Raw genomic sequence first — 26,848 nt, forward strand, 5'->3', positions numbered from 1 at the left:
AATTAGGCTGACGTCTAATTCAGAAAAGTCTGACTGTCCACTCCCACCCTGGGCGATGTGTTCACGGAGCTGCCAATCGCCGACTCTGGGCCATTGAAATCACAGGGCGATTCTGCGCCGTTTGCATCTTCCTGGTCCAGTCATGGATGTTGTGGGCTGCATTTCGCTTCTGGTTCACACCTCGCTCACTCTGGCGGCTGCCTTCCTGGTCTATTGGGCGTTTAAGCAGAGGCACCCAGCGGCTCCACCGTGCATTGGCGGCTGCATTCCATGGATCGGGGCTTCTTTACGCTTCGGGAAAGCGCCGCTTGAATTTATCGAGCAAGCCAGGCAGGAGGTAAAAAATGGAAACATGATCATTAAATAAAACTCTGCATTAGTCTGTGTGCAATAATGATATTGTGAACATCACCGTGTAGGACGGCTTCATCAATAGGATTCTACAAGAAAGAACCCTTAGTTCTTGTAGAATCTTGCGAGATCAGATCATTGGTATTTGGGATGAATTTGTCTCCCAAATTTAGCAGTGCCTCTCCCCCTTCTGTAGGACACATTGCAGTTTCTTACAGTCCGTCGTGGTTTCAAGAAAAAGTCTGCACTGATACAAAAACGACTGTACTGCCACACAGGCATTATCAATGTCTGTAAAAATGCCGGTCTTGTTTTGCTCCCTGACGATAAGAAATGCTCAGAAATCCATCTGCTGGCTCAGTCAGTAATTGCACTGCCTGGTGTGGGAGTGATTCGAGCTCAAGTCTATAATGATTTTACATTGTCAAATTGGCATTTAGGTCAGGTCCAATGGAAATATTGCTTGCAGCCGCGTCAGACAGCACACAAAGAACATAAACTATGCATAAATCACACATGAGTTATTCATGACAGTTGAAAGAAAATGGCTATATACAAAACAAGATATTAGTGCGAATACACAATTAAAATACAAATCTGTGGTAATGCAAGAGGTGGTCCATTGTGTTCAGTTCCTGGGGTAGGTTCAGGTTCCCTATGGGTGATGAGCCTCACTTAGTAAAATCTTGCTGAGGCTCAATATGTAGCATTCTCATCTCCAAAGATCAGAAGATAGGCACAAAAAGTTGGTGCAACTCAGCAGGTCAGACAGCATCTTTAGAGAAAAGGAATCGGCGACGTTTCGTGTTAAGACCCTTCATCAGTCTGAAGAATGGTCTCGAACCGAAACATCACCTGTTCCTTTTCTCCAGAGATGCTGTCTGACCTGTTGAGTTGCTCCAGATTTTTGTGTCTTATCTTCACTTTAAACCTGCATCTGCAGTTCATCCTACACCATCCAAAGATCTAAAGTTGCCCATCAGTTTGGTCATGACAACGCCACTTGCAACTCAGTTAACCTTGAGGCACTACGGTTCCTTTTTAGAAATCTTGCCCTGCTGTTAAAAAGTCTTACAATTAATCGCAATATCCCAAAGTTATGAAAGCTTCACTGGTTGAATGTGGATATTGTGTAAGAGTAGGGTTCTGTTGAATTATTTTAATTTTCCTGGCTAAGGTAAAGAAGAGAGAATCATCAACAAGGCAAGAAGCTACTTATACTTGCTGAAATAATTGGTGGACTCGAAAAAACAATATATAGATCAACATCTATTGCTATCGTTCACATATATTCATTGTAGCCACACAATATAGAATCATAGAGCATTGTAACTGGTCCTTCAGTCCAACTTGCCCTTGCCGACCAAGATGCCCCATCTACACTAATCCAACCTGTCTGTATTTGACCCATATCCCTCTAAACCTTTCCTATCCATATAATGGAAGAAATGATCCTAAATAAAGATATTTTAATTTGTAGTGTGGAGCAATTTTTACCGTGGTAGCTGCTGGGAAGCGACTGACCTTTGTTACAGAAGAAGAAGATTTTGAAATATTCTTTAAATCTAAAAATGTTGACTTCCAAGAAGCAGTGCAGGAGGCTGTCTGGCGTACTGGTAAGAAACAGCATAAAATGACTGTACCCTAGTTTTATATGGTTTAATTAAATTATTATAATAAGAGATTACTCAATTGTAGAAATTATTGTGTTTGTTAAGAATGTTTTATTTATTTCTGTTCCCACCTAAACTATTATTAGTTCCCATAATAAGGTTATGACTGAGTCCTTTTTGTTTGATTTCTGCTTGTTCATTCCTTGTCCTGAATGTCATCGGATATCTTTGGGAAATTCTCATAGCTAATATCTATATGCATCATCTTTCTTAGCTCTCTCTGCTTGTTTATAGTTACAATAATTATTTAATACTTTTTGATGACTGTAAGCACCTTATATAACTTGTCAACAGCTTCTATAAGTAGGAAGAGTTTCAGTAAGAGTCACACAGCTGTTCATGACATGATGAAATGGAGACTGGGTCCATCGAGATTACACCTCTTCTGCAGTAACCTATCCGAGGAATTCCATGAATGCCTCATGCACCTTGGAACCAAAGGCACGGATGACTTGTATAACCTTGTCTGGTAGGTGTCTGTAATATCACTATGCAGAATATATACTGTAAAGATTGTAAAAAAACAGGCATGTCTTTCCCATCCCAAATACGTCAGACAACTTTTTTTTCATAAAAGTTGCATTAATCCATGCACCACTTGCAGATGTATTACTTAATTTTACAAAACTCTACAATGTGTTATTGAACTGGATGCCCAAGTTCAGACAGGGATAAAAAAAATCTATGTTGAAGTTGAGTTGACCAAATATAGGAAAATTGAGTTGAGTTGAGTTGACCTATATAATACAGGAAAACATGTAGTCATTTTGACATGACAAAATACTTGTATCTCTATAGGTGGTGAGAGCAGGTATTGAGTGGGGTTGTTCTGGGACACCAGAACCAACTGTTGAGCCTTCCAGAGGTGTTGTGGTCCTAACTCAACGAAACACCAATGAAGGGAGGTGCCCATTTGATAACCCCAATGATATATACTTGCATCTACTGGATTCGTTTTTTTTTAGAGAATTAATATGTAGGTAGCTATTTATTTTTGCACATTAAGTCATTTATTGTAAGTCAGTGTATTTAGTTAGATAATACTTTGGTTTTGGACTTGGTTTTTTTAGTTGAGTGCTTATCCTGTAGTTATAGCACATGTACTTTGTGTTTTAATTGTACTGCAATTTATTTTGTATCTCAATATTTAAAAATGTTTATTTCTTCTCATTGAAAAATATATAACTCTATTACCTAACAAGGAATATAGAGAAAACATTCTGATTGAAGAATCATTCAACAGTTGAGATGAAAGTGCTGGTGTTTTCATACATCTCTGACACTTTAAAACAAAAACAAATGCAATATTTCTGATGTCACAGAATTTGATCTGGTTGCTATTACTCGAGATCTATCTGACCCAGAAGTATCAAATGTGTTACGTTTATCGCTGCATTACTTGTAGAAAAGGAAATATTAAATTTAAAGACTGCGTGGATGAACTAAAGAAATTGTTCATCCCTGTCTGGCGAAAAATAAAACTGGGAAGGCGGCTCAACCGTGGCTGACGAGGGAAGTCAAGGATAGTGTTAAAGCCAAGGAAGAGGCATATAAATTGGCCAGGAGAAGCGGCAAACCAGAGGACAAAGGGGTTAATTAATAAGGGGGGAAATGAGCATGAAAGAAAGCTTGCGGGGAATATAAAAACTGACCGTAAAAGTTTCTTTAGGTATGTAAAAAGGAAAAGATTAGTGAAGATGAATGTAGGTCCCTTACAGTCCGAGACAGGTGAATTTATATTGGGAAACAAGGAAATGTCAGAACAGTTAAACAAGTATATTGGTTCTGTCTTCACTAAGGAAGATGCAAACAATCTCCTGGAAATACTAGGGGACCGAGGATCTAGTGGGAGGGAGGAACTGAGGGAAATCCACATTAGTCAGAAAATGGTGTTAGGTAAACTGCTGGGACTGAAGGCATATAAATCCCCAGGACCTGATGGTCTGCATTCCAGAGTACACAAGGAGGGGGTCCAAGAAATCATGCATGCATTGGTGATCATTTTTCAATGTTCTCTCGACTCTGGATCAGTTCCTGTGGACCGGAGGGTAGCCAATGTAACTCAATTTTTAAGAAAGGAAACGGGGAATTATAGACCAATTAGCCTTACATCGGTAGTGGGGAAGATGCTTGAGTCGATTATTAAAGATGTTATAGCAACGCATTTGGAAAGCAGTGACAGAATCGGTCAAAGACAGCATGGATTTATAACAGGGAAATGCTGTCTACCGTGCACCTGCAGAAGTTTAGGAGAATCATCTTCGACATTCCGAATCTCCATAATCTTCTCAGGAAATAGAGTTGCTGATGTGCCTTCTTTATAATTGCATCGGTGTGCTGGGTCTAGGAAAGATCTTCAGAAATATGCACGCCCAGGAATTGGAAGTTTTTGACCCTTTCCACCATTATCACATTGATGTGAACAGGATTGTGGATCCTCATCCTTTCCCTTCCAAAGTCCACAATCAGTTCCTTGGTCTTACTGATGTTGAGAGCCAGGTTGACAAAAATGCTGGAGAAACTCAGTGGATGAGGCAGCATCTAATGAGCGAAGGAAAAACGTTTCAGGCCAAAACCTTTCTTCAGACAGGTTGTTGTGTGCTGGCACCATTTGGTCAGTCGGTCGATCTCACTTCTATACTCTGACTCATCCCCATCTGTGATTCGTACAAGAACAGTGGTGTCGTCGGCGAACCTGATGATGGAGTTCGCACTGTCTGGCTACATAGTCATGGGTATAGAGTGAGTAAAGCTGAGCATGCAGCCTTGAGGTGCTCCCATACTAATTGTTACTAAGGATGAAGTGTTTCCGCTAATTCGAACAGACTGTGGTCTGTGGATGAAGAAGTCGAGGATCCAATTGCAGAGGGATGCGCAGAGACCCAGTTCCGTGAGCTTGGTAACCAGCTTCGTAGGGATGATGGTATTAATTCAGTATAACTCAAAGAAAAATCATCAATTTTCTGGGTGAAAGGTGGCCCTCCAATTCTTTCCATTGGTGACCATTTTTTATTCATCTGTTAATTAAAAAAACAAAACAAATTGCAGATACTGGAAAATTGAAATAAAACTGGAAAATTCCAAAGACTCCTGGCAAGTCCTGCAATGAACAGTGAAAAAAGGGTAATGTTTCTTCTATCTGAGCATGATGCAGCCTTTCAGATTCAATATTGAACTTTACAACTTCAGATCATTCACTTTCTCTGCCTCTATAAGAACTGAAATGCTCCAATATGCTAGATAGAAAAAGCCTCTTCACTGAAACATTAACAACGTTTTTGTACTGTAGTATGGTGCAGTTCTTACCGTGTGAACTGCTGGGAAGTGACTGACCTTTCTTACAGAAGAAGATTTTGTGATACTCTTAAAATCTAAAAGTGTCATCTTTCAAGCAGCAATATTGGAGGCTGTTTGGTGCACTGGTAAGAAACAATATTGAATTCTACAACTTTGATAATTCACTTTAAAATAACTGGTCAGTCAATCAATGATAATGGCTGAGATTTTCCCTCCATTAGTGCAGGCTGTCTTTCTGGTTGTGTCCCATAGTCCTGCATTTCATATGTTTTACCCATATTCTCATTCTCTCTCCCTAGTTTCATTTATTTTTGGTTCCTTTATTCAAATTCTCTTTCCCTCGCGCTCTTGCTCTCTCTCTCGTTCTCTGTGATTGTTCCCATTAACCAATTGACTAGATTTCCTCTATTATAGTTAATAAAACAACCATGACCTCACTTTAACTGAGATATTCCCTTTGTCTGATCCACTCCTCCCCACACTTTCTGTAATTTCAGACCAACTTGTTCTCTCTCTCCAATTTTGGGACAGGATATCCAATCTGAAATGTTATCTCTGTTTCTCTTTCCACAAAATGCTGTCTGACCTCCTGAGTATTTGCAATTTTTTTTTCTGCATCTAAAATGGGAGGGGGGTTTTTTTAATAACAAAAAAAGAACTGAAGGTTTGCTGCGCGGTAAAAAATAATATTTTCAGAGTTGATTGAAATAGATTCAGCTGTATATAAAATATCCTAATGTGTTTTTTAGCAATGTAATTATTCTGCAACAGTTCAGAACTAAAAAAAGATTCTACCCCTCTTTGGGTTTCATTGTTGGAAGATTAATTGTAATAAAATGGCAACCCATAGCATTGCACAACATTGGGCTTGAATACAGCTTGTTTAATTTGAATTCACTCATTTACTTTCTAGAGACCTTCTGTAATGTAACCTATGATGAAAGAATGAATGCAAAAATAATGATTGCCTGCATATAAGGAAAATAAGGATTGTCTGAAGGGTCTCGACCTGAAACGTCACTCCTTCCTTCTCTCCAAAGATGCTGCCTGTCCCGCTGAGTTACTCCAGGATTTTGTGTCTACCTTGCCGGCATATAGCTCATTCTTAATTGCTCATTCATTAAACCATCATCCATACACTAGAGTATTGCTAGGCGGTTAAGACAAATGGGATTTTACAGTTGAGTCCTATACAGTCCTATTCTAATTCAGCATTCAGCATTCAGCAAATAAAATGATCTTCAATCTTAATGTTTCTAAAAAATCTACAGGAAAGTTACCAGCATTGGCTGCCTTGAGAAAACAGTTACTAATTGTAATGCTGTCAAAGCTCTATTTAAAAAAAAAAGAACCTTTTGCATTTTTTATTCTTATTTCAATTGCATTTATTATTACTGAAAAAGCCCCCACAGATTTGTATTTTATCAGTTAATATGAGAATGTAAATGAACATTGCTTGGTCTGTATCAAGCCCAACATTTGATTGTTTTTTTCAATCTAAATAGGGGAAAGCTGTTCGCAAATTATATATTTTTCGGCAAGTCATTAAAATAGTTTATTTTGCTGGCAGGCACAGTATGTATTCTGCAGTGGTGAACAACCTGTTTGGAAGAGGTATATGTCCCACAGATAGAAATACGGTTAAAGAGTTTGAGGAACACTTCCAGAAGTTCGATAGTGGTTTTGAATTTGGTTCCCAATTACCAGAATGTTTACTGAGGTGAATATTCCATTTTCTTTGCTACTTATGATTAAGGTAAATTTTGGTACATTGAGGGGAAGGGGATGAATTTCTGGAGAGGTTTTTCTGCATGTCCACTAACAAAAGCCCTGGAAAATGATACAGATGATAGCATGATACCAAGCAGAAGACACCAAGATTGCCTGTTTGCAGAAGACACCAAGATCGCTGGAATTGTGGAGAATGAGGAAGGCTGTCAATGTATATAGCAGAATATAGATCAACAACAAAAATGGAAGTGGAAGTGGCAGACATAGTTTAATCAAAGCAAGTGTGAGGTGTTGCACTTTGGCAGGACAAATGTAAGGGGAAGGTGTGTTGTTGATGGCAAGACCAAGCTGCATTGATATACAAAGGGATATTTGTATCAAAATCCATAGCAACACAAATAGATAGAATGGTAAATAAGGCATATGGTGTGCTTGCCTTCATTGGTTGGGGTATTGAGTATAAGAGTCATGAAGCCACGATACAATTTGGCTGAATTTGGAGGATTGTGTGCAGGTCTGGTCGCCTCAATTACAGGAAGGGTGGGGGGGGGTGGGGGGGGGGGGGCTTTTGAATGGGTGCAGAGGAGATTTAATAGAATGATGTGTGGATTAGGAGGTTTAGCTACAGGGAGAGGCTGGACAGACTTGAATTGTTTTCTCTGGAATGCCGAAGGTTGTGGGAAGACCTGATAAAAGAACATAAAATTATGAGAGGAATAGATAGGATATACTGTACAATCAGAACCTATTTCTCTGGATGGAAATACCAAATACTAAGGTCAGAAGGGCAAAGTATAAAGGAAATAGGTGGGACATATTTTCTTTACAGAATGGAGTGAATGCCTGGAATGCGCTAGCTGGGGTGATTGTGGAGGCAGACAGCATGATGGTGTTTAAAAGACTTTTAAATAGGCACATGGATATATGCGGGGAATGGAGGGATATGGATCGTGTGCAGGCAGATGATATTGGTTTATCTTGATATCATGGTTGGTACGGACATTGTGGGCCAAAGGGCCTGTCCTTTGTTGGAATGTTTTATGTTCTGTGTTCTATTATATGGATTCAGACTTTTAGTGTTGTAATTATTGTGCATTGTTGAGTATAATTTGCACCTGCAGTATAGTTTCTCATTGATAACGGCTGTGGTACAAACGTATTTCCACGATAACCATGTAAATATGCTTCTTCCTTTAAATATGTAACATTTTGGCATTTCTATCATTTAAATTTTTGTCTGCAGAGGCTGGTCCAAATCGAAGCACTGGCTTCTATCGCTCTTTGAAAGTGTCGTAGCCAAGGCTGAAAATATGAAACCGGCAGATGATGACTCAAAGGTAACCACGGATTTCTTCTATCGAATTAATCTCAATGTAAACACAAATAAAACTAACCTGCTGTTTGAATTCATCCAGCATCCAGCTCTCCCCACCTCTACTCCGGATCTCTGCAACTCATTCCTCCACTTTTTCGCTGATAAAATCAGCACCATCTATCAATCTTTATCCCCTGTACCCGACTCCCCAGCATCTACTCCACCACCTACCAAGGCCCCGCCTTTCAACATCTCCACTGACCTCCTTACCCCTCCCCCCACTGCTTCCTCTCCCAGTTTGACCTGGTCACCCCTACTGAAATCTCCAAACTCATCAGCTCTTCCAAACCCACTACCTGGTCCCTTGACCCTCTGCCCACTCCCCTGCTGAAGTCCTGCCTCCCCGTTCTCTGCCCCTACCTCACTAATTTCTTCAACTCCTCATTGTCCCAAGGAATTGCCCCCTCCGCTTTCAAAACTGCTGCTGTCACACCAATCTTAAAGAAACCTGGTCTTGATCCCTCCTCTCTCACTAACTACCGCCCAATCTCAAACCTCCCCTTTCTTTCAAAAACCCTGGAGCGTATCGTTGCGTCACAACTTCATTCCCACCTCCTTGCGTAAAACCTATTCGAACCCCTCCAATCTGGCTTTCACTCCCTCCATAGCATAGAAAAGTCCTCAAAGTCTCAAAGTCCTCAACGACCTCCTCACCTCTGCTGACACTGCTTCCCTCAACATCCTCATCCTCCTCGACCTGAGTGCAGCCTTCGATACAGTGAACCATAACATCCTGCTTACCAGACTTGGGGACCTTGGCATTGAAGGCTCTGCACTCAGCTGGCTCTGTTCCTACCTTTCCAACAGATCCCACTTCATCTCTCTCCACAACCACACCTCTGCTACAGCCAGTCACTCAAGGCGTTCCCCAAGGCTCCGTACTCGGCCCCCTCCTCTTCATCATCTACATCCTCCCCCTTGGTCAGATACTCCGCCACTTCAACCTGGACTTCCACTGTTACGCCAATGACACCCAGATCTACCTCGGCACCAAATCCCCCCACAACCCCCCCCCCCCCCTCCATATCAACTCCTGTTTGTCAGCTATAAAAACCTGGATGCAACATAACTTCCTCAAACTCAACAGCGATAAAACAGAATTCCTCCTCATAGACTCCAAATCCACACTCAGCAAAATCAATAACCCCACTCTCACCATCGACGGCACCACTGTCTCCCCATCTCCCCAGGCCCGCAACCTTGGCGTGATCTTTGATTCCACCCTCTCCCTTGAGCCTCACATCCGCCATGTCATTAAAACCTCCTTCTTTCACCTCCGCAACATCACCAAAATCAGACCCTCTCTCACACCTCCCGCTGCTGAAAGACTCATCCATGCCTTCATCTCCCGACTGGACAACTGCAACTCACTTCTCCTTGGCATCAGCTCCACCTACATCAACCGACTCCAACTGGTCCAGAACGCAGCCGCCCGACTCATCACCCACACCAAATCCTGGCATCACATCACTCCAGTCCTCAAACAACTTCACTGGCTTCCCATCTCTCACCGGATCACCTACAAAATCCTGGTCCTCACCTACAAAGCCCTCCACCATCTGCCCCCCCCCCATATCTCACTGACCTCCTCTCCCCCTACCAACCCTCATGGTCCCTCAGATCCACATCAGCCGGTCTCCTCTCCATCCACAAATCCAACCTCCGCAGTTTTGGGGACAGAGCCTTCTCCAGGGCAGCTCCCAGGCTCTGGAACTCCCTCCCCCAACTGATCCGCAATTCCGTGTCCCTCACCATCTTCCAGTCCCGCCTCAAGACCCATCTCTTCACCTCTGCCTATCCTTAGCCCCACGTCCCCCTCCCTTTTCCTCTGTGCTTGAATTGCCTCATATTGTGTTTTGAATTGAATTCTGTCTTTACTTTGTGTACTAGTCATGTCTCTACTATTTATTTCATTCCGCTTACATGTTTTTCCTCTACTTGCTAAATTTTTGTAAGGTGTCCTTGAGACTCTTGAAAGGTGCCCATAAATAAAATGTATTATTATTATTATTATTATATTTAAGTACTGCATAGATATTTAGTTTTTTTCAGGTTATACTGTATCTAACCATACACATCCCATGTGCTGAATAAAAGCAACATTTTTGCAATATTCTGGCTGCATTACAACTGATAGCATTTTATTAAATCATTTGATCCCATATATTAAAATGTTCATCATTTATTGGTGCTGATTGTGTTCATTCTTCCAGTTTTGTGTACAAGTCTCTGGAGTGGGACTGCTGTGAGCTGACCATAGTTGACACTGCAAGATACCTTGTAAAAGATTAAAATATTGTTGCTGACTTTCTCCAATGCACCTACCCTGACGTTTAATCCCATCTACACATTTTTTTCCAGCACTATTTAATAAACAATATCATTCTTGGTATCTTTACTAACAGTATAACACAGATGTGTATAATGTTTTGTGAAGTATGGTAATTAATCACAATTTTAAAAGTAGTTATTAAATGCTGGATCAATGTCTTTATTGGAAATGGAATTGAGGGCTACCATATGTTGCCAGAAATTATAAAATGACGTAGGATAAAATGCTTAAAGGTTGGAAATGTCAGACCAAGGAAGTCATGAGATCTAGAATGGAAATATAGAATATGTCTTAAATGTTAGTAAAACACTGGTTTGCAACTGATCAATTAAAGGAACAGTCCTTGGATAGACGCAAACTGCTGGAGTAACTCAGTGGGTCAGGCAGCATCTCTGAAGAAAATGGATAGGTTATAACTCGGGTTAAGACCCTTATTCAGTACTTCTTCAGAAGGAATAGTCCTGTCAGACTGAATAGTGTTAAGATTGTTATACATTTTATCTGTTTTTATCGCTAGGATGTTTAGTTACTTTTTTTATCTTCTGTACGTACTGGCATTACATTTGGAGAACTAATGCCTTTGTAGGTAAATTCTGATAATCCAATATATGATTGTTCAAAATCCCAAAGGTTCAACATGATCTGGCCCACTCATTTATACATAAAGTCGTTGTTTTCTGCAGACTGCAATGTATGACAGGAATGAGGATCAGAGTCGGGTGGGGATCAGCTACCCTGGGGAGAGGTTCAGGAACATACGTTGCTTTGAGACCAGAGCCAGGGTCTGTCAAACCTACCAGCCCGTCACATCTAGCCATGGCTGTATATCTGCACTCCAAATGTGAAGCAAGTACATAATCAGGAGACAACATATTCAAACTGAAAATACCCTCGTGACAAAGCAGGTAAAAATATAAAAATCTTAACACTATTTAGCACACATCCCCAGCAACACACTGAAACTCACCAGGTTTTGATTCCTGCACTCTCTTTGAGAGCTCAATTTTCCACTTAAACTCACCTGGTTCATATATTATTGGGTAAAATGTAAAATAAAGTGAAAGTGGGGAGTAGAAGGAGTAATAGTTGTCAAAAATACATTGGCCTGGCACCAGCAAAGTCTTGTGGGAACTAGATTATTGGAGTTTTATGGAGAGAAAGCTTCAAGTGGTACAGGTTTCATAGAGCTCCTAACCTCTAGTGCTGTCTGCATGGTATTTGCAAGTTAGAGAACTTGAAGTCTCCCATGTGCTCCAGTTTCAGGGGGTGTTAATGGACATGTGTGGGAGAATAGATTATAGGGAAATAAGCAGGGGAATCGGATTGATGAGAATGCTCCACGAGCTGGAATCAACTCAGTGGGCTAAATGGTCATTTTCTTTGTCCTACGAGTATATTTTAATGTAATAAAAAGTTAATTGAAAGTTTCAGATTGAGTAGAAATGGAATTGTTGGATCAGCAGTTCTTGAAAACTCTTTCACGTAATGGTAAAGACATCATTTATTCTGTCGGTACTTAATAACGTTTAATTGGGCAGTTGTGACCATTTACACATCGTAAAAGAAATGCAACAGTAAGCGCCTGGAAATATGAACATGCCATCTACAGATGTTAAAACGTGATCATTAATTAAGATGAGCATCAAGGTACATAATTAAACATAGCAGGTCAAAATTATTCAGTGCTATCGAATAGGAAGAGGCATTATTCTTGGGTGCATAAGCCCCATAGAATAATATTAAGACATTAAATTTGAAACACAGCTGGTGAGGAAAAGTCAAAACTTCTTGCAGTTTATGGACTCGGGATGTTTCAAACCACTTTACAGCCATCAAGTAGTTTTGGAAAAGTCGCTGCTTTTGTAAAGTAGGAAAGGCAATAGGTAATTTATGCATAGCACACTTCCAATGGCTGGCTTGTTTCCGTGATTCATTACTATGATAATCTGCTCTAGTGAAGTTGATTGAAGAATAAGTATTTGCCAGTACACCAGGGATATTGCTGTTGTTATTCTTCAAAATAGCTCTGCAAAACCTGTTACATCGACATGAACATGGTCCAGGGTTTAAATATTTAACCTGAAAGACATTATTTGAAGTAAGCTATCCCTTAAGCTCTACAATAGTGTGTCAGTCTAACCTTTGGTACTCAAGACTCAAGGTGGATTTGAATTCACAAACTTCTAACTCAGACTCTAGCAGAAATGGAACTCAATTGCCTCTGTAGCTTAAGGTCCAAAATTACTCCCACTAAGCATTTGAAAAAGGCAAAAATAAACAAGTTCTCATTTTTTTAAAAACTTTTGTTCAATCGTCATCTTGTATTAAAGGCTTAACTCCCTCATGAGATTAAAAATCTGTTTAGAAGGGAAGTATCCGAATATAAAACCTTATTGGAGATTAGTGTTTGCCATGATTATTCTGTCATGTTCTGTCTCTGCTGCAGTGGCCTTTGGAGCCATTACCATGGAAAATGACGATAAAATAATGGAAATGCCTTGCAGCATTCTGCTTTGGATGAGCTGATAGATGATAGTCATAGAGTGATACAGCATGGAAATTGGTCCTTCGACCCAAATTGCCCACACCGACCAACATGTCCCACCTACACTAATCCCACCTGCCTGTGTTTTTCCCCATATCCCTCTATATTTGTCCATCCATATACCTGTCTATTTTTTTCTTAGCAAAGCACTAAAGCAAAATGTAATGCTTCAAAAAAGCATGAAATGGGGATATTCTTGTTATAGAGATAGTTATTGTGTTTGCTTCACTTTTAAGAGCAAGGAAATGCAACCTGCACTTTTCACATTTGGCAATTGCTCACTGGACACTCCACATTATTCTCCCACTGACCCACAGTTAATGGTTTAAAGGTTCAAAGGTCTTTTATTGTCACATATACCAATTAAGGTAGAGTGATATGCGAATTACCATAGTCATACTAAACAAAAAGCAAGAAGACACACAACTACATAAAAGTTAACATAAACATCCACCACAGCGGATTCCCCACATTCCTCACTGTGATGGAGGCAATAAATTCAAATTTGATCGTAGCTCCCACGTCGGCCGATTGAAGCTCCCGGTTGGGGTAGTCGAAGCTCCTGCGGCTTTATGCTCACGAAGTCGGTCTCTAACCAGACACCGCGAGCTCCATGATGTTGAAGTCCACTGGCTCCCGCAGTTGGAGCTCCGAGGTCGATTCCTGGCAAAGGAATTGCGAGCTCCATGATGGTAAGTCCGCAGGCTCCCGCTGTTGGAGCTCCCGTCCGAAGTAAGTCTCCAGCAGAGGCCGCCAACTCCTCGATTTTATGCACAGTTCGGACGGAGATACGATACGGAAAAAAATTGCATCTCCGTCGAGGTAAGAGATTTAAAAAAGTTTCCCCTCCCCATACTCCCCACATAAAACAAAGCTAAAGAACGCTAAAAACATCCATTTAGAATAGAATAGAATAGTTTCTTTATTGTCATTGTAACATGAACCATGTACAACGAAATTTAAAAATGTCAGCCAGTCAGTGCACCATTCAAACATTTCTAAAAGCTAACGATACATACAAGACAAAATATTAAAAGATAAACTAAAATAAATATCACGAAAATAGCACGCATAAACACCCAACCCTCCATCCTTCTGTCGATTTCACAGTGTACCACAGTCCCTTAGTATGTATCGCCCCATACTATTAAAACAACAAAGAAGGAAGGGACAGACAGACTGTTGGTGAGGCAGCCATTGCTGGTGCCACCCAGTGTAGATGATTTAGCACATTTAAAGAGATCTGCTGTCAAGGAAATTAAGTAGAATGGGAGGGAGAAGAAAAATTAGGAAATTAGTGTAGGTGGGGGATTGGTGAACAAAAGTGAACAACCCATCCCATTCACAGAAGGATCAACTTTTGAAGAGACTGTTTCCAATTTTTGTTTCCAATAAATTTGTGGAAACATTTTCTGAACATAAAAATGAAATCTGGTGAGATGACACTTCATATCATGCATAATTCAATTATTGTTTCTCGGTCACAACCTTGTGATTCAATTTGTCATTAACTAATTAAAACGAACACGAGGCATCGATGGGCAGCAGCACGGGAACATTCAGAGATGCCCAATCCAGTTTCCTATTGGGTGGTATATTCATTAGATCTTGGCACAAACACTTCATAATGGGCAATTTTTGCTTTCTATGTATGTTAGAATAAATACAGGCTTCCATGGGTAGAAATTCTGGTAACTAATGAATTGCCTGAATTGTTATTTTTCTTTCAGATGCAGGTTAATTAACCATTAATTGCCATTCCTTTCAGACTTTGTTGCAACATCTTCTTGATACTTTGGATGGGAATTCTACTGCTAATTACAGTTTATTGATGCTCTGGGCTTCCCAAGCCAATGCACTTCCGGTGAGTATCTGAACAGCGGGCTTTTTTCTGCTCAGATATAGCAGAATATTGGAGAATCACGTGAAAATATCCAGGCTCTGGGATGCCTTTAGATCTTTAAGGAGAGTTAGCATGTCTTACAACGTGTTGCTGGTGCAAGGTGGAGTTACTGGTTGTATTTCAATTTAATCCCACAATAAAGGTATTTGCTGCTCCAGTTTATTTGTTTGGTTATTTTCATGCTGGAGGTAACAAAAGCTTGATTTACATTGTTGGAATGGAAAATCAGAAAAGGCTTACTGCACTGATACCTGGAATGGGCAGGCTGAATTATGGGGAAGTGTTGGACAGGCTAGGCTTTTACCTGATGGAGATTAAAAGAGTGAGAGGTGACCCGATTGAAACATGTGCTTTTTCTTTTCCTTTTCTTTTTCCAGATCACATTCTGGACGCTTGCATTTATTATTTCAAGCCCATTTGTTTACAAGACCATTATGAAAGAACTATGTTCAGTCTTTGATGACCAAGGTAATTTCTTGAAACCATGAATGTTGGGTAAGGGCATTTCAGTCATCATAAACATGTGAATATATTGGCAATAAGATAAAATGCATAGAGTTGGTTTAAGATCGTTTTTAACAATTGTGATTCATTACAAAGGTGCTAATTGTCCTGTGATTTCCCATAGATCTCAGTAAATGTTTGTTATGGTGCTTCATCTCTGATGTCTGGTTTTCTTTATTATCAATGATTGTCTCACAAAGATGATCATGGAAACACTGTTGAGAAAAGTTACTTACAAAAGGATCACCAACTCAGAGAAAACTTTTAAATTCAATTAGCTCTATTTGAATTCCTCCTCTTAGTTCTCCCTTTCAAACCTTTGCCCCTGTAAGGACAAATATCCCAGCTCCTCCAAATTCTAACACAAATCATGTTCAGTTCAGTTCAAATTTATTTGTCATATGTAGGTTAATACAGGGTCAGCGGTACAATGAAATGTGTTTGACAAGACACATTTCATTGTACCGTTGACTCTCTTTGGGCGTAATCTCCATCAGATAAAATTTCTCTTTGGTGTCATTTCAATAAACCACCTGTATCCCTTCTCAAGGACGTTGATGTCCTTCCTAAAGTGTGGTGCCTATAATTGTACTCGGTACTGCAGCAGAGACAACCAACGTGTACCACAATCTCTTTTATATTGAATTCAGTAAAATATGTTTACCATGTATTTATGTTTCTCTCCACCACCACTTTAATGGAACTATGTACCTGCACCCCTAGTTCCCACTGTTCTACAACATTTCACTACTCACTGAAAATCCTGCCCTGGTTTGTCCTACCAAAATGTAACACCTCACATTTATCTGAATTAAACTCCATCTGCCAGTCCTCGGCCCATGGACCCAGTTGATCCAGATTCGGTTGCATTTTTAAACAACCTTCTCTCTGTGCACTGCACCACCACTTTTAATGTCATCCGCAAACTTACCAACCGTTCACATTTACATTATTAATATACATAATGAATCATCAATCCCTGTGGCACACCACTTGTTACAAGCCTCCAGTCTGAGAAATCAGACTGAAGAAGGGTTTCAACCCGAAACGTTGCCTATTTCCTTTGCTCCATAGATGGTGCCACCCGCTGAGTTTCTCCAGCATTTTTGCCTACCTTCGATTTTCCAGCATCTGCAGTTCCTTCTTAAACACCTCCACCCTTAAAGTTATTCCAAAAATGGGCTTGATTTTTATGAGCATGATAATGGACCAAAAAGTAAACAAAGTTGGATTACTGGCTACAGTAATTGTATCAATGGAGAATGCATTAAAAATCAAAATGAACACATTCAACTATTTAATTGCAAGATTAATAAGGAACCGTTCTTTTAATTATATGACAAACCTAACAAAAATGTTATTGTCATCTTGGTGTTCTGAATGTTCTCAGTGTAACCATTTTTTAATCCATTCCTATCCACCTGGAGTGGGGCCAAGACTATCTCTGTTTATTAAAAAGACATGTCTTCTAAATTCATGTTGCTTCTGGTTGGAATACGGTCAAACTTCATCAAATGTTTATTGTTAATGTCAAGTAAATTTGCATTATGTGGAATGCAACATAAAATGGAATTACTAAATAGGTTATAAAAATATATGTATCACATGAATGCCATATGATGATCATCTCCAACAACATCGTCTAACCTCCTCCCATTGATATTCAATATATTCTCATTACCTAATACCCTAACATTAGTACCTTGGGGATGAGAATGAAAGGGGTGGTCACCTTTCCTACATATGGAGTGGACGGGGTGGTTGGGTATTCAAGTGTGGGGGAATAATTTTCTGACATTTTTTATCTTATCTTTGTCTGCAAGACTGATGCCTGGGATAGAGTGAAATACTCACCTCTTGCATGAGTGCAAATCAGCAAAAAAGCTCTCAGGACATCAGTAGTTGCTTGACTAGCACATCAAACATGCATTCCCACCAATATATGTTGGTTGCAGTGGTGAGCATCTAAAAAATGCCCAGTGCCAACTGTTCAAGACTTTTCAAAATCTTGCCCCACCCATGATCCATACCTCCCAGAAGGATAAGGACAACAGATGACCAGGACATGTTCAAGAGCATGGGAACACAGCTGGTTCTCCACCAAGTTGTGTGTCATGCTGATTTGGAAATGTATCGCCATTCCTTCACCATCGCTGAATCAAAATCCTGCAACTCACCACCATTGCACTGTGGAGGTACCTTCACCACATGGTCTAGAGCTGTTCAAAAACATTTACCCCCATCTCCAAGGACAGTAGAGTGGACATTAAAATGATAATCTTATTAGCAATATGTAATGTGGATAAAACTTATTAAGCAGTATAACAATGCACACCAATAGATTATATAGCAAGAGATGACAACATTCACTTACTTGATTGTAACGTGATTTGGTGTCACCTTGAAATTGCAAAAATATTTGCATGCACTATATAGCTGTGTAGGCTTGATAAACATACCATTTCTGATTCCCTTCCCCCCTCAATCTCTATCATTCTGCTCTTCTGATGGGAAACAAATATTGCTCTTGGTTTTTTTTAATTCCTAGGAAGTAAAAAGGTCGAAATCAAAGAAACTGACCTTGAGAAGCTCCCGTACTTGAAGTGTTGCATTTTGGAGGCAATTCGTTTACGAGCTCCCGGAGTCATAACTAGAAAAGTGGTGGAACCTCTAACAATTAGAGTGAGTATGGCAGGATTTGAACTCATGACTCTAAACCATTGGTTGAACTGTCTAGATTACTTGACCAGTAATCATTGTATTACTGAAGCTGCGAGTGGGGGATTCCCAAGTTAGGGAAGATTTAAACTTCGTATGCTGAGTTATGTAGGCGGTTGTATCAGATAATTGTAGATCCTCTTCTGGGACCAGCCCACAAAGAGTCACTGTGCTCTTGAACCATGTCCTGGTCATCACATTACAGGAAGAATGTGCTATGCTAAAGAGGGTGCAGAAAAGATTCACATTAATTTTATTCGGTTTGAAGGGCTTGAGCTATCAGAAGAGATTGGATAGACTTGTTCTGTTTTCCCTGGAGCAATGTAGGCTGATAGATGACACGATAGAGGCATATAAAAGCTTGGCATGGATAGGATTGATAGTCAGTGATTGGTTTTTCATGGTACGTGTCCAAAACTAGAAGGCACAGGTTGAAGACAAGCGGGGAGACGTTTGTAGGAGATACGTATGAGCGATAACATTTTCACACAAACAATAGTTGGTATCTGAAATTAGTTGGAGGGGCAGGAATAGTAACAATGTTTAAGAGGCATCTTGTCAGATACTATTTTACAAAGGCCTTTTTCCACGATGTTCCATGACTCTTAACAGCCATTAGGGCCTGTCCCACTTTCATGACCTAATTCACGACATCTGCCGAGTTTGCCCTTGACTCATACTCGCAGCATGGTCGTCACGAGGTCGTAGGAGGTGGTAGGTAGGTCGTAGCAGGCTGATGCTAGTCGTAGGTACTCGTGGCATCAAGTAGGTTGGGGCGTTTTTCTAGCATGATGAAAAATGTCCACGAGTAAAAAAAGGTCATGAATTAGGTTGTGAAAGTGGGACAGGCTGAATGAGTTGGAACCAAGCCAGAGTGGATTTTAGCTGGGACATGTATCATGCAGCAGAACTTGAATATCTTGATAACAATAAGTGAGCGAGATAATGAATAATGAGCAGCTTCAGTGCATCCCTGTTCAACACAGATTTCTTGAACCGAAGAAAAGTGAAGGAACGAGACAGCAAATTTTAGGTATTTTAAAAGAAGAATTTAATTCTGTAAATATGTACAATTACATGTAAGAAATCCATCTTTTTTACTCTAGAATTACATTATTCCTTCCGGGGACATGCTCATGTTGTCACTTTACTGGGCACACAGAAATACCAAATATTTTCCTGAACCTGAAAAGTTTCTTCCTGTGAGTATTTTTATCACTGCTATTTCTCTTCCATAAAATGGAACACAAACGTTCCTGGCATTTTCACACAGCAAATGTAACCTCAAATTGTTTTGAACAGTATTAATATCTTTTCACATTAAATGCGGCAAAGTTTTTGTCACTTTGAATGCAACAAAACAAAGTTGCATTTATACAGTGATACAAATCCATGGATATTACAAATAGTGTATTAATTTGACATAATTAGAAATTTATGGAGTTGTGATTTCAGTAATATGCTAGAAGAATATCTTGTCAGGTATATTGCAGCTTTGACATCTGAAATGTTGCATGCCATTCCTGCTATTTTCTTTTTAATCTTTCATTGTTAAATATTTTATATTTATCCACTACTGCATTTCTTCTCTAAATTTATAATTGTTAAAACCATGTCCTAGTGACATCTTACTTAGCATGTTCACCATTTCACTCGATTTTTTGTTTTATTTTGATTTCCGCTTTATGGAACGTTAAATACAGTCCAATAAAATATCTCTTTTGTTTTGCTTTTGCCCTGTTATCTATGGTGCTTATGCATCTAAAAATAAATTTGAGGCACTAGCTATTTTTTATGTGAAAGTGAGGTTAAATTTGTTCTGTGTGTTCATCTTCAAACTTGAGTACATTTGCATTTAGATTTATTTGTGGATATTTTATGTCTTTATTGATACCTTTTAGGATTGCAGGTATGACTTATGTTTCCATTAAACATTTTCCATAGTCTCTCATCACAGCTTAAGTGCATAATGCAAATGCATTTTGACTTCCAAATACCAGCATGTTCAAGTTAGAATAGTGACCAGAACTCTATGCAAAACGTAACATTTTACAAGTTAATTCTAATTTCATGGGGCTCATATTCTCCTGCTCTGCTGTTGTTTGCTACGTTCCTGCTTCTGGCTTGATAGTTTAGTAATCTTTAAACCAATATCATCAAATCCCTCTGCTATTTTGTGCCATGTCATCTGTAATTTTACTTATATTGCCTTTTTTCAGTTCTGAAAATCACAGCAGATCTTGATTCTTAGAGTCACTGTCCTATGGTTAACCTTGTACGATGACCATTTCAAGTTCCTACCAAAACTAATCCAGTTATCAGTTCTTGATCCTTGGCTTTCTATATCTTGCCAATTCAAATAGTCATCCAGATACTTCTTAAATGTTATGAGAGTACGTGCCCCCACCACTCTCTCAGGGAGTGCATTCCACATTCTAACCACCCTCTGGGTGAAAAGTTATTTCTTAGTCCACTGTAAACCTCCCACCCGTATCCTAAATGAGTGCCCTCTAGTTTTAAACAACTCTAACATGAGGATAAGTTTTCTACTCTCTACCCTGTCTATGCCCCTCATAATTTTGTATATCTCCATCAAGTCTGCCTCACCCTCCTCCCTTCCAAGGAAAAACATTCCTCTCCAATCTCTCCTCATAACTTGAATGGTTCATCACAGGCAACATCCTGCTGAAGTTCACCTGAATTCTCTTTTTTGTATATATTTATATAAATGTTAAATCACTCGTACATTTTAATAATCAGTGCAACTCGTTTTCTATTTGATCGATCTGTTGTTATTTCTGGTAACCGCTAATTTCCTTCCATAACTTAGTCTTCCAGTTTGTCTTGCAATATTCCCACATTGCTAACCTTAAAAAAACTTTACACCCTGCAGGAGCGCTGGAAGGAAGCAGTCATTGAAAAACGAGGATTTTTGGATGGCTTCATGGCTTTTGGTGGAGGCAGATATCAGTGTCCAGGAAGGTTGGAAACTGGTTTGGGAACATCTAGCTGCTGCTACAGCATTACATTTAGCCAAGCATATAACAATAAAGCAGATTAACTGTATCCCTGTAGACTGGGATGTTGGACAGACCTTTAACTGTGCTCATAAATTATTGATATTTATTACGGTAATGGAATCTGTCCAGTACAGAAAACATTGTTTATGGAACAAGATGTAAACTTATGGAATCAGAAGAAGTCCCAATTAGTAAATAATCGAGATGAGGAAATATCTTGTCAGATCCTTGTCCCTTAGAATGTTGAACCATGAAGAATAATTATAAAACGACATTTACTGCCCAGAGCTTTTCGAAAGGAATAGAATTGTTTATAGAGTACTGTTGATATCATTTTTGTTGGCTAAACACGATTGAGTTTAACATTGTTGCTTTGTGTCTGGATTTTTCTTTATACTGCTGTTTTTTTTGTATTTGTAGATGGTTTGCATTGATGGAGATCCAAATGTTTGCTGCTCTCATACTTTACAAGTATGAGTTTACTCTTTTGGATCCTGTCCCTAAAGAGGTAAAAGTAATGCAAGAATAGATTGGCTATTTGTGTCTCGATGAGCACTGTTTTGTTTTGTCACTATTCTTTGATAGGAAAGAGTGTGGGAGGTTTCATGACCATTCTAATTAAACATTTGACATTCAATTGGTGGCAGCTAATGAAGAGTTGAAATCAAGGCAGAGGCAAAAATTGGCACCACATTATTGTCTAAAAAAAGACAACATCTGTGATATTTTCTAATCGCACATTGTAGTGGTTTCACATAGATTTCATAAATGTATGTGCAGGCATATAGTTTATTCTATTATTATAAATCAACTAGATGGCCGGTGGACCCGTTGGGTCCCGTTCCCCCAAAGTAATAGTCCACAAATCCCCCACTATGCCCCTCTCCCTCTATCCCCCTCCTCCCACACTCTCCCTCCTCACCTACCCCACTTTCCCCTCTCTCTCCCGCCCTACCCCATCCTCTCCCTCAATCCCCCCTCTGCCTGCCTCCTCACCTCCCCCACTGCCCTCCTTCCCTCTATCCCCCACTCCCTACCCCCTACCCCCCCCCCCCCCCCTTCTCTCTCCCTCTATACCAGGCTCGTGTCATCAGGGTAGGCAAGGTAGGCAGTGCCTACCCTGACTAAAATTATATAAGGTAATTATTAAATATAGATAGTAAAGATTTACAATTCATTTATTAAATTCAGTATTTATTAAATGGTTATTATTTTAATAATCAATGTTAGGTAGGCATAATTATCCCGTGCCTTTCATGCGCAGTATACGTAATACGCATAACTATGTTCAACTCGCGTGCCGTGGACGCTGCTTCAAACCTTCACTTGCAACGGGCAATAAAGGCAGTTGAAATCCTGCCTTTGTACCGTGGACCGCACGCAAGTTGCTGCACGTGCCCACAGGAGAGGAGATCAATCTGCGCGTGCGTTTTTAAGATTAAAAAAAAATTAGACTGACTGCCTACATGACCGATCTGCGCATGCGTTTTTAATGGTTTTTCTGCGCATGCGATTTTTAAAGGTCGACTGACTGCCCAGTGCCTACCCTGAGTAATTACTCACGGCACGTGACTGCTCTATACCCCCTCCTCCCCCACTCTCCCTCCTCAATGGTATCGGGATCCCATTGTGACATCGTTGTGAATGAAAACGGAAGAATTTGAATAAAACAGTTTTTTCTTTGAAATTCACAATTTTTAATGTAAATGAGATTCGTGATCCCATTGTGACGTAATTGTGACGTTGGTACGTTGCAAACGGGCAATGCAAGTGGAAAAGTGATTTGTGTAAAAGTGGTTTTTGTAAAGTTTACATTGTGAATAACGTAAAATATACCATCAATCTGAACGAAACAGTTCACACCAGTTCTCAAACAGTCCACAGCACACCATGGGACAATGGTGAGTAAGGTGGGCCAACAATGGTAGTGGTATCGTGTAGGATTTTTGCGTATTTTTGGGTTCACACAGACGCGCGCACGCACACAAACAAGATGAGAGTTTTAGTAATATACTAGACTAAGTGGGACCCATTGGGGGGGGGGGGGGGGGGGGGGGGGGGGGGGGGGGGAGAGAGGGAGAGGGAGGGCACCAATAGACACAAAATGCTGGAGTAACTCAGCAGGACAGGCAGCATCTATCCAGAGATGCTGGATAGAAAGAATGGGTGAGCCGAAATGTCACCCATTCATTCTCTCTAGGGATGTTGTTTGTGCCACTCTTACTCCACCATTTTGTGTCTATCATGTGGATGAATAGAAAGTGTCTGGTGTAGCTCCTGCTGTTACGGTCTGTGTATAAGAGGCCAGATGGTGTACACATGTACTGCAAGAGTAACATAGGCCTCTCCTGATGATCATGAGTTCTGTTAAGAAAATAGCTTACATGTTGATGTACATGAGGATTCAGGCATTTGAATGTGACTGTTTTTGAGAGGGGTACAATTGACAAGGATGAAGAAAAATTTGGCACAAAAAGTTGGAGTAACTCAGTGGGATAGGCAGCATCTCTGGAGAGAAGGAATGGGCGACGTTTCAGGTCGAGACCCTTCTTCAGACTGAAAGTCATGGGAAAGGGAAACAAGATATAGAAGATGATGTAGAGAGATAATGAACAACGAATGAAAGAAATGCAAAAAAGTAAAGATGATAAAGGAAACAGGCCATTGTTAGCTGTTTGTTGGGTGAAAAGGAGAAGCTGGTCCGACTTGGGTGAGGGAGGGATAGAGAGAGGAGGAATGCCGGGGTTACTTGAAGTTAGAGAAATCAATATTCATATCACTGGGCTGTTAGCTGCCCAAGCAAAATATGAGATGATGTTCCTCCAATTTGTATTTAGCCTCACTCTGACAATGGAGGAGACCTAAGACAGAAAGGTCAGTGTGGGAATGAGAACGAGAATGTTTAGCAATCGGGAGATCAGGTAAGTTCAGGCGGACTGAGCGATGGTGTTCAGCGAAACAATGGTGCAATGTATGTTTCGTCTCGCCGATGTGTACGAGTCCACATCTTGAACAACGGATACAGTAGATGAAGTTGGAGGGGGTGCAAGTGAACCTCTGCCCAACCTGAAAGGACTGCCAAGGTCCCTGGACAGAGTCAAGGGAGGAGGTATAGCGATAGGTGTTGCATCTTCTGTGGTTGCAGGGGAAGGTACCTGGGGAGGGGGTTGTTTGGGTGGGAAGGGATGAGTTAACCAGGGAGTTCTGGTGGGAACGGTCTCTGCGGAAGGCGGAAAAGGGTGGAGATGGGAAGATGTGACCAGTGTTGGAATCCTGTTGGGAGGAGATACGAGTGAGGGCCCCATCTATGATTTGGAGAAGGTAACCCCCATTCCCTAAAGAATGAGGACATCTCAGATGTCCTGGTATGGGACACCTCATCTTGGGCGCAGGTGCGGCTTGGACAGAGGAATTGGGAATCGTGGATAGAGTTTTTGCAGGAAGCAGGGTGGGAAGAAGTGTAGTCCAGATAGTTGTGGGAGTCAATGGGTTTGTAATAGACGTCAGTTGATAGTCTATTTCCTGTGATGGAGACTGTGAGATCAAGAAAGGGGAGGGAGATGTCAGAGATGGACCTAGTAAATTTGAGTGCAGGATGGAAATTGGTGGTGAAGTTGATGAAGTCCATGAGTTCTACATGGGTGCAGGAGGTAGCACCCATGCAGTCATCAATGTAACGGAGAGAGTTCAGGGATAGGGGAAAAATTGGGCAGCAAGATATTGTATGAAAAAAAAGATTTTGCTTTTTCTTTGCAGAATAACGTACTGCCCAATTTTTCTTATTTTTAATTGAACTCATTCCAAAACAGTCCCATTCAAATGCTTGAATTCCTTCTTGCACACGTCTATACTCTGTACCTAAGCACGTGTCCTTGACCTGAGGGAACATTGCTTGTTTATTTCCAGGTTCTCTGCATTTTTGCAATATATTTGATGATTCTTCAAACTTCGAAACTATTAGCTCATTTTTACAATAAAAATTAACATGCTGCATATCTCATCCACATCAAACAAAATACTAGCAATTCTTGCTTGTATTACTATAATTCTACCAATTGTGGCAATTATTAGTTACGTAGCTCTGAAAAATACATTGCTCCATAATATGTCAAGGTTTTGTGGCTGTATTAATTTTGTTAATTCAGATATGATGTTGAATATATTTTTTTTCCTTTCTATCTTTTCTAGAGTCCCCTTCATTTAGTTGGAACCCAGCAGCCACTGGGTCCTTGCAAAGTTGAATATAAATCCCGATGACCACTACTTACTGTAAATGATACGGTCCCAAGTAACCTCTACTTGCTGTAAATGTTATTGTTCCAAATAAAGGATTGCAGTCAAAAATAATTTTTATAATGTTTTAAAAGGACACACAAAGTATAATCTAAAAAAAAAAATGAGAATGTATCTGATCTAATTTCTAAATGTATACATGTGTTGGACAACATAAAATTATAATGAAGAAAGTCAACCTTGGTCAGAAAAACTATCAGTAAAGACTGTAGGACGGAAGCGCAAATGCTGGTTTAAACCGAACATAGTCAGAAAAAGCTGGAGTAACTCAGCAGGTCAGACAGCATCTCTGGAGAAAAGGAATAGGTGACATTTCGGGTTGAGATCCTTCTTTAGTCACCTATTCCTTTTCTGCAGAGATGCTGTCTAACCCGCTGAGTTACTCCAGCTTTTTGTATCAATAAAGACTATTAGGAAACTTGGGAGAAATGTATCTAGCTGTCAATGTCCTGAGCAGAAGAACTCGTACAATATGTTGGTTGTGAAACTGGGGAAATCAATAAAGCGCACCTTACAGCACTAAATTTGTGATATAGTATTACCACCGAGGATGGTCAATATGGGTTATTGCATCCGAATAACACAACTTCAGATTCCTACAGAGGAACAATGCTGGGGTCACACATAATTGGAATTCAGTAACATGCAGGCTCAGAAATGCTCTTGCTTTGGACAATGTGTTAGGAGCTATGAGAATATATTTTATCAAAAGCCGTTGTGCTAATCTCATTTAGGTACAATGCATACACAGCATGCTTCTGCACATTTGACTTGAATTCTCCATTCATTTATGTCAATCAATGCACATTCTGTGAGATTCTACCACATGGAGAGGCTTGAGGCCACTGTTTATCGGCCTCAAACAGATGGAACAGATCCAACTTGGAAGGACAACACTTGCTCCAGCATTATTCAAAGGCCTTTCCTATCTGAGTTTCATATCATTGACTATCAAGAGTGTTGATTTTTCTTAAGGTATTTTCTTCTAATGCAAGGTAGCCAAAAATGCTGGAGAAACTCAGCGGGTGAGGCAGCAGCTATGGAGCGAAGGAAATAGGCAAAGTCTCGGGTCGAAACCCTTCTTCAGACTGATGTGAGGATGTGGG

General features: G+C 40.2%; 1 protein-coding gene across 1 annotated transcript; it reads left to right on the forward strand.

Annotated features, from left to right (window-relative positions):
* LOC129697229 (24-hydroxycholesterol 7-alpha-hydroxylase) lies at window positions 1-25,930 on the forward strand. The gene is made up of 12 exons (XM_055635566.1): window positions 1-337; window positions 1,832-1,967; window positions 2,319-2,493; window positions 6,892-7,041; window positions 8,296-8,389; window positions 15,073-15,168; window positions 15,585-15,675; window positions 18,260-18,393; window positions 19,536-19,631; window positions 21,323-21,411; window positions 21,870-21,957; window positions 25,638-25,930. The coding sequence occupies exons 1-12, from the start codon at window positions 143-145 to the stop codon at window positions 25,704-25,706; spliced, it is 1,413 nt and encodes a 470-aa protein (XP_055491541.1). The 5' UTR covers window positions 1-142; the 3' UTR covers window positions 25,707-25,930.
* Window positions 25,931-26,848: the final 918 nt, after the last annotated feature.

The sequence above is a fragment of the Leucoraja erinacea genome, chromosome 5 (genome assembly GCF_028641065.1).
Source record: "Leucoraja erinacea ecotype New England chromosome 5, Leri_hhj_1, whole genome shotgun sequence".
In the NCBI taxonomy this organism is placed as follows: domain Eukaryota; kingdom Metazoa; phylum Chordata; class Chondrichthyes; order Rajiformes; family Rajidae; genus Leucoraja; species Leucoraja erinaceus.